This window comes from Eumetopias jubatus, unplaced genomic scaffold, assembly GCF_037043125.1.
Source record: "Eumetopias jubatus isolate StellerSeaLion01/CBP00866 unplaced genomic scaffold, mEumJub1_p1.0 scaffold_11, whole genome shotgun sequence".
Taxonomy (NCBI): Eukaryota; Metazoa; Chordata; class Mammalia; order Carnivora; family Otariidae; genus Eumetopias; species Eumetopias jubatus.
The window spans coordinates 64,691,335-64,705,850 of NW_028274817.1; the positions used below are offsets into that span (position 1 = coordinate 64,691,335).

Here is a 14,516-nt window from a genome sequence, read left to right on the forward strand (position 1 = left end):
AGGAAAATAACAAAGCCAGGCAAATGCAAGACAATTCTAAATTTATCAGTAACAATTATGTATTGCTAACATTCTCACTTTGCATTCAGGCTGCTTTTCAAAAGCGCTCAAGTTCAGAAGTCTCTCAAAAATATACATAAAATAATTACTGAGATCACAACATTGAGTCACAGTGTACTTATGGAAAACCTTACCATCAACTGCCACCAATACAGCAGTCCGACCTTTTCTTTCATGTTCAGTCATGGAATCATCTACATCATTGTTAATAACAAGACCATTTCTAATCATCCACTCCCGGTTACCAATGAGGACTTTGTACTGCTGGGCATTAAGAGCATCTGAAATAAAGTACAGAAAGAACATTTAGTGAGATCGTTTGATATTTATAACAACCTGTGAGGCATGTTCTTCCTGTCTAACCTTACACAATCACTATGTTGTATTTTTGGGAGACCACAGCCTACAACAGTGATTTCCAAATTTTCAAGGAACATACTTTGCTCTTCTATGCCTTTGGGCCTTTGCACATGTTGCTGTCTCCACCTGGAATGTCCTTACCCCTCCTCTACAATTATCAAACTCCATCATATTCTTCAAGAGCCAGTTCAAATGTTTCTTTCTTGGTAAAGCTTTCCCTTTGATCTTCCACACAACTGAATTAAATCCAAAATATTTATTGTGCATCAGTAGCTGATTGTAGTAGTAGTAGTTGGATGGAAACATACAACTATACTGATGTCTCATTTTATTTTTTATTTATTTTTTTATTTATTTAAGACAGAGAGAGACTGAGAGTGAGCATGAGCAGGGGAGAGGGGCAGAAGCAGGTGCCCCGCTGAGCAGGGAGCCCAACACGGGGCTCGATCCCAGGACCCTGGGATCATGACCTGAGCCGAAAGCAGCTGCTTAACCGACTGAGCCACCCAGGTGACTCCACTGATGTCTCATTTTAAACATGTGACCACTAACTTTACGCAAGTCCTTAGAGTTGTCTGGCAATTCTACACTTCCCTAGTCCATTCATTTTCCGTTCCTTCTAGAGGGCTATTTTGTACCTTCTCTTCTCCCATCCTCATCTATGGCCAGATGATGAATCTGCTTCCTACTTCAGAAAGAATTAAAAGCAATCAGAAGAGAACTTCAAGCTCTCACTGCCTGTGCCTATATACACACCAATCTAGCTTCTCTTCTAAACTGCCCCTGCTCCTATTTAAGGCCAACCTCTCCACTTATGTACTAGACCCCCTTCCTTTGCTTATTCTAGAACATCTCTCCTACAATTCTCTCCTCTTTCTCCTGCATAATCACATTTTCTATCTCTGTTGCACATAGTCCTATCTTTAAAAACAAAACAAAACAAAAAAACCTCTATTGATCTCACTTACCTCTTTACTACTGCCCCAAATTTCTGCTTCTATACACAGCAAAACTTCTTGGAAGTGTTGTCTCTATTGACTATCTCCAATTCATATCTTCCCATTCTTTTGTGAACCCACTCCAATAAAGCTTTTGTCTCTACCACTCCAAAGAGTTGTTCTCACAGTATGCCAGTGACCTTTACTTTCATAAACCTAATGGCTAATTCTTGTTCCTCATCTTACTTGCCTTATTAGCAGCATTTAACACAGTTGATCGCTCCCTCCTTCCTGAAATACTTTCTTTCCTTGGCTTCTAGGACACCACATTCTTATGAGTTACCTCCTCACTTACCACTTCTTCTCAGTCTTCTTTGCTGATCTCCCTGATCTCTTAACCTATCGTATTGTAGGGCTCAATCCTTGAACCATTCCCCGCCCCAATCTACTCTCACTCTTTGATGATTTTATCCAGTCTCATATCTTTAAATACAATCTATACCAGCTTTGTCCAACAAAATTTGGAAATGTTCTGTATCTGCTGTTTAATACAGTAGCCACTAGCAACATGTGGCTATTGAGCAGTGAAATGTGGCTAGTATGGCTGAAGGGCTGAATTTTAAATTAAATTTATTTTTTTTAAGTTTACTTATGTATTTCCTTTAAGTAATCTCCACACCCAACGTGGGGCTCAAACTCATGACCCCAAGATCAAGAGTCGCATGCTCTTCCGAGGCAGCCAGGTGCCCCTGAATTTTAAATTAAATTGAAATAACTGAAGTTTAAGTAGTCACATGTAATGAATGGCTATCATATTAGAAGGCCCAGATCTATAGGTGGATGACTACCAAATCTATGTCTCCAACCTAGTCTATTTCCTTGACCTGCAGACTTGTTATTTCCACTTATATGGCACCTATCTAATAGGCACTCAAATTTAACATGTAAAAAACTGATCTCCTGATCAGTTCTCCTCAATATTGCCCTTCCAATGGTCTTCCCCATTCTACTTAAATGGTAACTTCATCCTTCTAAAATGTTTAGGCCACAAACCTTGGCATAATTCTTGACTCCTGTTTCTCCCATACTCCACACCCAATCTGTGAGAAAATTTGTCAGCCAGCTCTCCCTTCAAAACACATTCAGATTCTGACCATTTCTTATGATCTCTACTGCTACCACATTGGTCCAAACCATTCTTATCTTTCACCTGGATTATGGCAACAGCCTACTAACTCATCTCCCTGCTTCTGTCCTTCCCCCTATTGCTCCAACAGTGTATTTTTATCAGAGCAGCCAGGGTAATACTTATAAAACATTAAGTTGGATTCTGTCACTCCTATACACAAAACTCTCCAATGGCTTCCCATCTCAAGGGTAAAAGCCAAAATTCTTTCAATGTCCTTACATAATCTGGTCCTGTACTACTCTCTAACCTTCCCACTCATTTACTCTGCTCCAGGAACACTGTTCTCCTTGTTGTTCCTCAAACTAGGCTTGGGTACTTATCCCTCCTACCTGGAATGCTCTTGTCTCAGATATTCACATAGCTTTCTCTCTCCGCCTTCTCAGGTTTTTGCTCCAGCATGAACTTCTCAATGAGGCCTACCCTGATCATCCTATGTAAAATAGGACCCAATACTCACAGCATTCCCTATACCCCTCTACCCTTCTTTGTTTTCCTCTACAGCACTATCTCCATCAGACATATTATATTTTCTTATCTCTTTGCTCACTGTTTTGTGTTCTCCCACCGGGAAAATAAGTTCCAAAAGATAGTGACTTTGTCTGTTCTGCTAACTGCTGATTCTTTAGTGTCTTGAACAGTGCTTAATAAAAGGTGTCAAATGAACAAAATTACTATGTGTCAGTATGCTTGGTACTGGAAGTTCACAAATAATAAATTGTAGTTTGGTAGAATCAGACAGGTAAATAAAGCATTATCATGCAGTGTACCTAGCACAAAAACACAGAGATTAAGTACAGTTATGATTTAAAAAGAAGAGCAAATCATCTCTGCCTATACATGTCAGTCAGCAAAGGCTTCACTGAAGAGATATGTGAGCTAAGTTTTGAAAAATGAAAATAAGTTCATGAGGTAGATGCCACTGGAGACAACATTACCCAGAGGAAACAGTGAATGAAATGATCTAATAAGCACGAAATGACACAATGTAAAAAGGAACTATAAGTAGCTCTGTATGAATGGAACACAGAGTACATGGAGGTCAGTGGAAAAGACAAAATGGGTGGTATAGGCAGGCAGGAGACATCATGGGGAATGGACCTGGAACAAAGTCCAGACAGACTGGTCTTAAGTCCCACAGAGGACAGCCAGCAAGCCAGGATCCCTAACAGAATCGCACTGATAGGGTTTAGGATACAAGCAAACCTCCAAAACAAAAATTTTCTGAGGGGTGGGCATAACTTTTATCACATTCCTCCAAAGGTTCATAATTTAAAAATAAATTATAAACCACTATAATAAAAGGTACTAGTCAGACAGTTATAAATCATATTTGCAGGTTAGCAAAATCACTCAAGCACAAATGGGTAGGGAGGTGCTAGAACACTTTGGTGGGTATATTATGTTTTGGGGCAGATGGATAGACAAACCAGAAACTCAGAAAACAGGCCTTGGCTAGAGATGTGGATTTTGGAGTGGTAGTAGAAGCCTACAGATGGCAGAACAAGCAACAGACATGAAGGAGATTGTACAGAGAGTATATAAAATGAGAAAAAGACAAAGAACAAAACCCTGGGCATACCCAACATTTGAGAGCAGGAGAAAAGAGGAATCAGAGGAGGATTGGAAGCAACAGCCAGGTAGGTGAGAGGATAATCTAGAGAATGAATGGTCATGAAATTAAAAGAAAGAGCTTTAGGAAGGAAGAAATGTTCAACATTCTCAAATGCCTTAGGTATTTGAGGTCATGCAGGATGCAAACTGAGAAGAAACCACTGGAGTGAGTACCGAACAAAGTCATCAATGCACTTAGAAAAAATAGTTTCAGTAGTATGGATGGGGCAGAAGCCAGGCTGTGTGGTGAATAAGTGAATTCAGCAAACCTAGACTATTCTTTCTAGAAGCTTAGATATAAAGGAAAAAAAGAGACAGGATACAATCTAAAAGGGATTACAGTAATAGTGATGGAAGAAATGTTTGTATGTTTAGGAGAAGGAGCTAGTACAGAGAGTGGGAAAATAAAGAAGCGAAGGGATATAACAGAGTAAGGTCCCTGAAGAATCAAGAGAGGGTGAGATCTAGAGCAAAGATGACGGGATTCATTATGCAGGATGAGGAATACCTCTTCTCCTGAAAAAGGAATCATGCTTGGCAAAAAGTTGACAGACTAAATGTCTGAGAACCTTAATTTTCCATGCGAAAAATAAACCTGATAACTTGCTTAGGGAACAAGGGAGAAGGCCATGGTACCTCATGAAAGATATAAAAGGTTTAGAGTAGCTGTGGTAAGAAATAAAAGAAAGATAGCTGAACTAATGTGGAAGATCAGCTAAGATTAGAATTCAGCACCCTATGGTAAAATCAAGGACCAGCACAGTTGGGAAATGTTCTTGAGTAACTCAAGTGAAGTGACCAGAAGGCCTATGGTAAAATTACTTGACAGAACGAAACCATGATGCCAATTTTTGTTTCTTATCTAACAGATCAGGATTATAAAGTTAGGCATCTGTTAATATTTGTCCCATAATTGGTACTATGAAGAAAATTAGCTTACTTGAGAGCTGGGCATCAATAATCATGGAAGATGAAGTTGATGACTGTTCATTACTTGCACCAATTTGAACCAGGGATGCATTTTTAATATTATTTTCCTCTATCTTCCAGTTATTCTTATGTAGCAAGCCTTCAATATTGATGACTTTACAGCTAATACCACAGCCTGGCACAACCTGGAAATCTACGCAGGTACCCAAGGTTTCAGTGTCCAGCTCCTAACAAATAGAAACAGAAGGATTTCTTCTGCTGTTCTAACAATCCAAGGTCATCAATAGCACAATCAAAGATTACTGCTGGTTAATTCTAAATGTTTAGACACATGCTGCATGCCCGGTTAATTCTAAGTGTTTAGAACAAAACATCAGAATTGTTTATTTTAATCGCACTCTCTAAAATTTATACCAAGTTTAGAGAAAGAAAACATCGAAGGTTTACCAATACTCTGCCCTTTCCAGTAGAGAATTACAAGTTAAATATTTAATTCTACTGTCAAGTCAGGTTTTCTATTCAGTACAGGGCAAAGGGTAACAAAGAACAGGGCCTTTAGTTACCAGAGTGCCTCTCTAGTATGATTCTGTGTCCTTAGTAAGCCAAAGAATTTTGGTGGCCATCATTGTTTCCTGGCTCTTTATATCTTCATCCTCTCTGTTGTTTGGTTTGGGTGTAAAGAAGCCAGGTCAGTAAAATAGTAAATTGGTAAAAAGGAAAGAACACCAATGATAGGAATTGCCACATCATAACTGTAAAATTATGAGATAATTTACAAAGAACTTATACAAATCAATGAAAAAAAAAGGTAAACAATCCTATGAAAAAAACAGGCAAAGGATACAAGCAGAAAAGTTACAGAAAAAGAAATTCAAATGGCCAATGAAAAGATGTTCAACCCAATTTATAATTATGGAAATGCAAAGCAAATCATCAATGAGTAAATATTTTTTACTTATTAATTTGGAAAAAATAAAGTAAGAATGTGGGGAAATGAGCACTAATAACTTTTGGTGAAAGTATAAACTGGTACAACCCTTCACGTGGGTATTGATAATATTTGCTATGTGGGCATTGGTAATGTTCATCAGAATTTAACTGCATGTATCCTTTGATCTAGCAATTGCACTGATAGGCATTTAACATAAAGATAAACTTGCAAAAGCTGACAAGAACATTAACTGTACACTGTAAGAGACAAAAAAAACCAATCATACAGTAGAACATAATATAGCCATTAAACATAATGAGGCAGATCTATAAGTCTTAATATGGAAAAATCATTCAATAAAATAAAAAAAAAACAAAGTACCAAAGATTGGTCACTGCATGACCTGTCTACATAAAGTCTAAAACGTAATAAATGCATATATGTTCAGATATGCATTTAAAATGGTTAACCAGTGCACACTTTTGGGACTATATTAAAAATGATTGAATTGTACAATTTACAATGAACTTTAGAGTATGTGAATTGTATCTCAGTAAAGCTGTTACAGTAGTCCTCCCTCCCCCATCCATGGTTTCACTTTCCTTGGTTTCAGTTACTCGTGGTCAACTGTGGTCTGGAAGCAGATGATCCTCTTTCTGACATAGTGTCAGAAGGTCGACTGTAGCCTAGCACCAAGTCACAATGCCTACATCATCTCATTTCATCTCATCACACAGGCATTTTACCATCTCACATCATCACAAGAAGGGTGAGTACAGTACAGTAAGTAATTTTGAGAGAGAGAGAAAGACCATATTCATACAACTTTTATTACAGTATATTATTATAATTATTCTATATTATTAATAGTTATTGTTAATATCTTACTAATTTATAAATTAATTTATATTGATATTTAAATTAATTAATTTTAATAATTAACATAATTTGTATTGCTATTTTAATTAGTATTAATCAATAAAATATACATTATAATCTCTTGGCTAATTTATAAATTAAACTTTATCATAGGTATGTATGTATAGGAGAAAACAGTATATATAGGGTTCAGTACTCTGCAGTTTCAAGCATCCACTTGGGTCTTGGAACATATCCCCTGCAGATAAGGGGAGACTACTGTATTTTAAAAGACTGCTAACAGATTAGCACTTGTTAAACTCTGGAGAGAGGAATTATGAAAGGGGGCAGGGAACGAGGCTTTCCTTTTTCATTATGTAACTCTCTGTATGCATTACATTTTAATTTTTTAGTCAACAGGGGTTATCCGTGTGATAAAATTACAGTTAATTTCTGCTTTCATCTTTATACTCTTCTGTATGAAGAAACTAACACATATTATAAAATAAATTGAGAAAATACAAGTCTCTCGAGCCTCCTACCAACTATATATGTAAATCACAAACGCCAGTTTGGATTTGGTCTGTGTAATTCCTGTAGAGGACAACTACATTAATAAATAAAGGAAAAATTGTACCTGCTTGCAGTACTTGGTTATGGCTGCTCCTAGAGGGTGTTCACTGTTACTTTCAGCAGTTCCCACGATGGCCAGGATCTTACTGCGTGATATTCTGTTACTTTCCACTAGAACCTTTACTTGGTTCACTACTGGGGTTCCATGGGTAATGGTTCCGGTCTTATCAAACACCACTACCTTCACCTGTAAGAAAATTAAAATACACTGCACCTATTTGACTTGATAGTCCTTAATACTACCTTTCCAAAAATAAGAAAAAGGTTTACTTTGACAGATGAATATTTTGTTTCTTAATAAATTGACCTTTGATTTAATTGGAGTTGAACTGTCTTTGAGTGAGCAAACGTAAGGGAGAATAAGGGAAAAGATACTCTAAGTTACATCTAATAGCCCTCCCTTGCAAATGTTCAACCATACTGGAATATGGACTAATGGTTAGACAACAGTATTACAGCAATGTCAATTTCTTGATTTTGATCTTTGTCCTATGATTATGTAAGAGAATGTCCTTGTTCTTAGGAAAGGAGCCTGATATCTACAGTAAAGGATATACTGGAGTTCTTTATGCTGTTCTTTCAATTCTTAAGTTTGAAATTATATCAAAGTCAATAAAAAATTACTATAAACACTAACAGCTTGTATTCACTGGTTATATGAGGTTCCAAATCTGTTCTAAGCTGTGTTTACTACATGCATCTGTATATAGTTTATATCCTCATAATAAGAACATATTAGAAGGAACATGGTTTTAGTTGAAGTCAAGTACCTTGGATTGAAATTGTTTTGGAAATCCTAATATGAGAGAGATGAGGGATAAGATTATATTTTTGAAGTCATAGCTGCAAACTGTCAGCTAGTGGCAAAGGCAAAGAAACTGCAATGTTACCATAAGCACCATCTCACAGTGAAGAACACAAACATGGGGTCGCATTTTTCCTGGGCAAATACCCCTTCTGTCTTCCTGACCTGAAGACATTTCTAATCTAAGCTATAAGAGGACTCCAATTTTCCACATCAGGGTCTGCTCTGAGAAAGTAGGCCTGGAGTAGTTTTAGAGATCTTAGATAACTAAGACCAATCCAGAAGAGAACCAAAATAACACCCTTCCTACCTCAACCCTCAGGATAGTCCCAGAAGAAGCTCAGCTTATGGACCATGTAGAAATAACTCTGGATTCTCTTTCTCAATAGGGGTGCTATTGCCAGTTTGGATGGGACAATTCTTAGTTCTGGGGACTATCTTACCTTATGAGCCATCTCCAATGGCTCGCCACCTTTGATTAGTATGCCATTTTGAGCGCCTACTCCTGTACCCACCATCACAGCAGTCGGAGTGGCTAGTCCCAGTGAACAGGGGCATGCAATGCACAGAACTGTGATAGAGGCTTGGAAAGCAAAGCGTATTATCGTTTCTGTTCGGGAGATACTTCTGTTATATCCCTTTAGGAGAAAGGCATGAATTTTGGTTATTGATCTAGAGCTGTATAAAACAAAAGGAACAAAGCTTAACTCTATTTAAATAAAACCACATTTTTCAAGTCACACATAATCCTACTTAGCTGCCAACATATACAATTTGGTTACTAGTAAGAAAACACCTTTTTTCTTCTTGTATGAATATAAGAAATTGCGACATTACTGGTAAACAAGTCATAGTCCTAAAATCAGGAATTCAATTTTGCGGATTCCAGAGTTACAAACTATGCAGTTCATCTAAAGAACATGAAAGTCAGCTTTTTACCTCTATATTGAGAATAAGTGCTTTTACTAAGGATTTTCAAAAATAGCTGCAAATATGGGACCTAATTCTCAGCAAATCTGATCCTGAAGAAAAGGAATTTTGAATCTCTGTATACTAGGACCATAAATCTGCCTTTCACACTATACTTTAAAGACAATGGAAAAATCACCCAGCATGCAAAGGAAGCTTACTCCTATTTCAGTAAAATCCTTTTGAACATACCAGTGTGAACTGAGTATATCAGGTAGTATACAGCTCTTAGTGACACTGAATATTTGCTGTGTGAGTAAATACAACTGACAGTATTAAGGGAAATCTCCTAAGCACCCCTGAACTCATTAGAAAAATCCCTAAGGGATACACATTCCAAAATACTTCTCAGCAATCTTCTTGTTCAATGTGTAATTAGCCAATGTGAATCATTTAAAAAAATTTTTAGGGGCGCCTGGGTGGCTCAGTTGGTTAAGCAGCTGCCTTTGGCTCAGGTCATGATCCCAGGGTCTTGGGACCGAGCCCCACATCTGGCTCTCTGTTCCGTGGGGAGCCTGCTTCTCCCTCTCCCTCTGCCTGCTGCTCCCCCTGCTTGTGCTCTCTCTCTCTGTCAAATAAATAAATAAAATCTTTAAAAAAGTTTTTATATATACTAATGACCCTATATCATGAAGTAGATACATAGTTTTTATGATTCTACCTGTTCTATTTTTTTTTTACATTCAGAATTTTTATCTCAAAACAACCACAGTAACATTATAATAATTAGAAAAATCCACTTGGAAATATTCACAATCTGGTCACTGAGAAATGGGATAACTTCCACACTGCATTACTGCCAACCCACTGTTTTTGAGGACCCGGAAGCACAGGTGCAATTAGGAGAAGTCACCTGTTCCAACAAAGTCTCATTCCATAGCTCTGTGAGTTTTTATCCCAAGGCTCAACGACCAGAGGGAACCGTGAGAACTGGTAACTAAAATACTGTCATAGGCAAGGGTTTGGCTAGAGGGCCTGAAATGTGTAAGCACAAAGGAGAGAAAGGGAGATCAAGCAACATATGAAAAGGGGAAAAGGCAGTAACTGTCATGGGGCCCAATTTCCATTTATAAAAATACTAGGAAACTAAATGATCTGTGGAGGTGTCCGTGACCTGTGGCAAGCATAAATCCCTCCATCTCATCTAACTCTCTGAAATGTTCCAGAGTTAGAAGTCTTTGTTTTTTATCCCCTTAAAAGAAAACCCCCCTCTCCCCCACAATTCCCCTCCAGCGCCTCCAAGAATCCACATGTCCTGATCTCACACTCTTCTTAACTATTTCCATTGTCTGGGTCTACAGCAAGACAGAGTCCCCCACCCTCAATCTCAAGATTTAAGGAGTTCTTCCCCAACTCTCCAACAAGGAAAGGTAGCCACATGAGATGGAACACTAAAGTGTGGAAAAAAGCCATAGACACAAATTCCACAGAGGCAGTGTCATTTATACACAGAGTGATGTTTACCAGATTCTATCCAAAAGGGGGTTGTAGGAACATAGAGGAAACAAGCTACCAAAAAACTACTTCCAACTAGAGCAAAGTGACAGTACATATACATTCATACTCTCTCAAGTGTGGTCTACACTGCACATTTACTCACACTATCTCAAATGTATGGGCCCCTAAGGGCACTTGACCTAATACAATGGAAACATGGTAACAAGGGTAACTTGACATGGTAACAGATGAACAAGCATATGATGATGCCAAGGCAACAACATATATCAACAAGATAATAATCGTTCAGGAAAAATCCTCTCCCAGAGCTGAGGTTACAAACTCAAAGTTAGCTATGAACATTCTCCTCTGAATTTTTTAAAGCTATGGCTTACAACAAGATAAAAATCCACATCAGTAAGAGAAAGGATAAGAATCATACCATCATTTCAAAGGTTGCAGAAAAAGCATTTGACAAAGTACAATATCCATTCGTGATAAAAACACTCAACAAGTAGGGTTAGAGAGAATATACCTCGACATAATAAAGGCCATTTATGAAAAACCCACAGCTAACATCATCCTTAATAGAGAAAAATGGAGAGCTCTTCCCCTAAAATCAGGAACTGGACAAGGTTGTCCACTCTAACCATTTTTATTCAACACAGTACTAGAAGTCCTAGCCACAGCAATCAGACAACAAAAAGAAATAAAAGGCATCCAAATCAGTAATGAAGAAGTAAAACTTTCACTATCTGCACATGACATGATACTATATATAGAAAACCTGAAAGACTCCACCAAATAACTGCTAGAACTGCTAACACTGAAGTAGCAGAATACAGAATCAATCTACAGAAATCTGTTGCATTTCTACACACCAATAATGAAGCGGCAGAAAGAGAAATTAAGAAAATAATCCCACTTACAATTTCACCAAAATAATAAGATCCCTAGGAATAAACCTAACCAAAGAGGTGAAAGACCTGTACTCTGAAAACTAAAACACCAATGAAAGAAATTGAAGATGACACAAAGAAATGGAAAAATATTCCATGCTCAAGGATTAGAAGAACACATATTATTAAAATGTCTATACTACCCAGGACACCTGGGTGGCTCAGTTGGTTGGGTGGCTGACTCTTGATTTCAGCTCAGGTTGTGATCTCAGGGTCCTGGGCTCCATGCTCAGTGGGGAGTCTGCTTGAGGATTTTCTCCCTCTTCCTCTGCCCCTCCCCCTGCTCGTGCTCACTCTCTCCCTCTAAAATAAATAAATCTGTAAAAAAAAGTCTATGCTACCCAAAGCAATCTACAAATTTAATGTAATACCTATCAAAATACCAACAGCATTTTTCACAGAACTAGAACAAACAATCCTAAAATTTATATGGAACCACAAAAGACCCCGAATAGCCAAAGCAATCTTGAAAAAGCAAAGCAAAGCTGTAGGCGTCATAATTCCAGGCTTCAAGTTATATCACAAAGCTGTAGGAATGAAAACAGTATAGTAGTGGCACAAAAATAGATACATAAACCAATAGAACAGAATAGAAAACCCAGAAATAAACCCACAATTATATGGTCAATCAATCTTCAACAAAGCAGGAAAGAATATCCAGTGGGAAAAAGACAGTCTCTTCAACAAATGGTGTTGGGAAAACTGGACAACAACATGCAAAATGAGGAAACTGGACCACTTTCTTACACCATACAAAAAAATAAATTCAAAATGGATGAAAGACCTAAATCTGAGACAGGAAACCATCAATATCCTAGAGCACAACACAGGCAGCAACCTCTTTGACCTAGACCGTTGCAACTTCTTACTAGACATGTCTCCGGAGACAAGGGCAAAAATGAACTATTGGGACTTCATCAAGATAAAAAGCTTCTGCACAGCAAAGGAACCAATCAACAAAACTAAAAGGCAACCTACAGAATGGGATAAGATATTTGCAAACAACATATCTGATAAGGGGTTAGTATCCAAAATCTATAAAGAATTTACCAAACTCAACACCCCCCCCCAAAAAAAACCAACAAAAAATCCAATCAAGAAATGGGCAGAAGACAGGAATAGACATTTCTCCAAAGAAGATATCCAGATGGCCAACAGACACATGAAAAGATGCTCAACATCACTCATCATCAAGGAAATGCAAATCAAAACCACAATGAGATACAACCTCATACCTGTCAGAATGGCTAAAATCAACAACACAAGAAAAATACGGGTGTTGGTGAGTATGTGGAGAAAACCCCTTTTACACCATTGGTGGGAACTGGTGCAGCCACTCTGGAAAACAGTTGGAGATTCCTCAAAAAATTAAAAACAGAACTACCCTATGACCCAGCAATCGCACTACTGGGTATTTACCCAAAGAATACAAAAACACTAATTCAAATGGATACATGCATCCCTATGTTTATGGCAGCATTATTTATAATAGCCAAGATATGGAAGCAGCCCAACTGTCTATCAATTGATGAATGATTAAGAAGATGTGGTATATATTTACAATGGAATATTACTCAGCCGTCAAAAAGAATAAAATCTTGCCATTTGTAACCCCATGGATGGAGCTAGACAGCTAGCATTATAGCTAAGCTAAATAAGTCAGTCAGAGAAAGACAAATACCATATGATTTCACTTATATGTAGAATTTAAGAAACAAAACAAACAAACAAAGGGGAAAAAAAGCTAGAGAGAGTGGGACAAGCCAAGAAACAGACTCTTAACTATGGAGAATAAACTGATAGTTACCAGAGGGGAGGTGGATAGAGGGACGAGTTAAACAGGTGATGGGGATTAAGGAGTGGACTTGTCATGATGAGCACTGGGTGATGTATGGAATTATTGAATCATTATATTGTATACCTGAAACTAATATAACACTGTATGTTAACTAGCTGGAATTAAAATTAAAACTTTCAAAAAAATAAAAATCAACAATTAAAATCTCCTAAAAAACAAAATTGGGTTGCTCATTTGGAGGTCTCCCCCACCAGATGGGTGGTTAGGAGTAGTTAAAAAAAAAAAAAAAAGAGTCTGCTACATGGGCAAGAACTTTTTTGGTCCACTGAGGGGAGAAAGGATTTCTAGAATTAATCTTCCCTTCTCTGGACTCCATCCAAAATCAGAATCCACCAACCACCATTAACTACAATGCCTATTTTAGTAATCATCCTAGATTTCAAGTAATACTACATATAATCTTCAACAAAGAAAAAAGTTCCAAAGGAAACCAGTAGCTTCTTAATATAGGCACATGACTTGCCTGAGAAGTTAAACTTGAGAGTTTCCACCTGAAGGACAGGAATTTTTAAGAGGCAAATCTCACATACCACATCATGTACACTTCAATAACATCTTACATTTCTTTCTAGAGTCTTCCCTTCTTATTGCACCTTGACTTCTCCACTATTAAATCTTCCACCCTATAACCTCTCTTTAAGTACATCCCTCTACCCTCAATTTCCTTATGTTCTCATTATTTGGTAAAATTGCTTTACACTTAAAGAACTAAATATTTATGTAATAATACCAGAAGATAAATAAAACTCCAATTAATTTTCTCTGCAGAGCTGTATAGAAGCAATCTTATTTAATCCCTGTCTGCCCTCCACACTCATGTAGATCTGCTTCCTGTTAAGTCTGGGGTGGGGGAGACTGAACCTCACTCTTACACTCCTGTATGTCCTTGTGAGGCAATATAGAACCCAAGGGAGGAAAAGCTGGCAAAGCTGTCATATGCCAAGCAGCCAATTCCTTTTGAAATGAAGGAAGGTTCAG

The 14,516-nt window shown here is 37.7% G+C and overlaps 1 protein-coding gene across 2 annotated transcripts in view; it reads right to left on the reverse strand.

Moving 5' to 3' along the window:
- ATP7A (ATPase copper transporting alpha) overlaps positions 1-14,516 on the reverse strand; it is a 150,119-nt gene that overhangs the window by 17,628 nt on the left and 117,975 nt on the right. For both annotated transcript variants that reach the window (XM_028101454.2, XM_028101453.2), the window contains 4 exons: positions 8,759-8,953; positions 7,515-7,697; positions 5,099-5,315; positions 195-341 (listed from right to left, as the gene is read on the reverse strand). In XM_028101454.2, the coding sequence (XP_027957255.1) occupies positions 195-341; positions 5,099-5,315; positions 7,515-7,697; positions 8,759-8,953 (742 nt within the window). The remainder of the gene's footprint in view (positions 1-194; positions 342-5,098; positions 5,316-7,514; positions 7,698-8,758; positions 8,954-14,516) is intronic.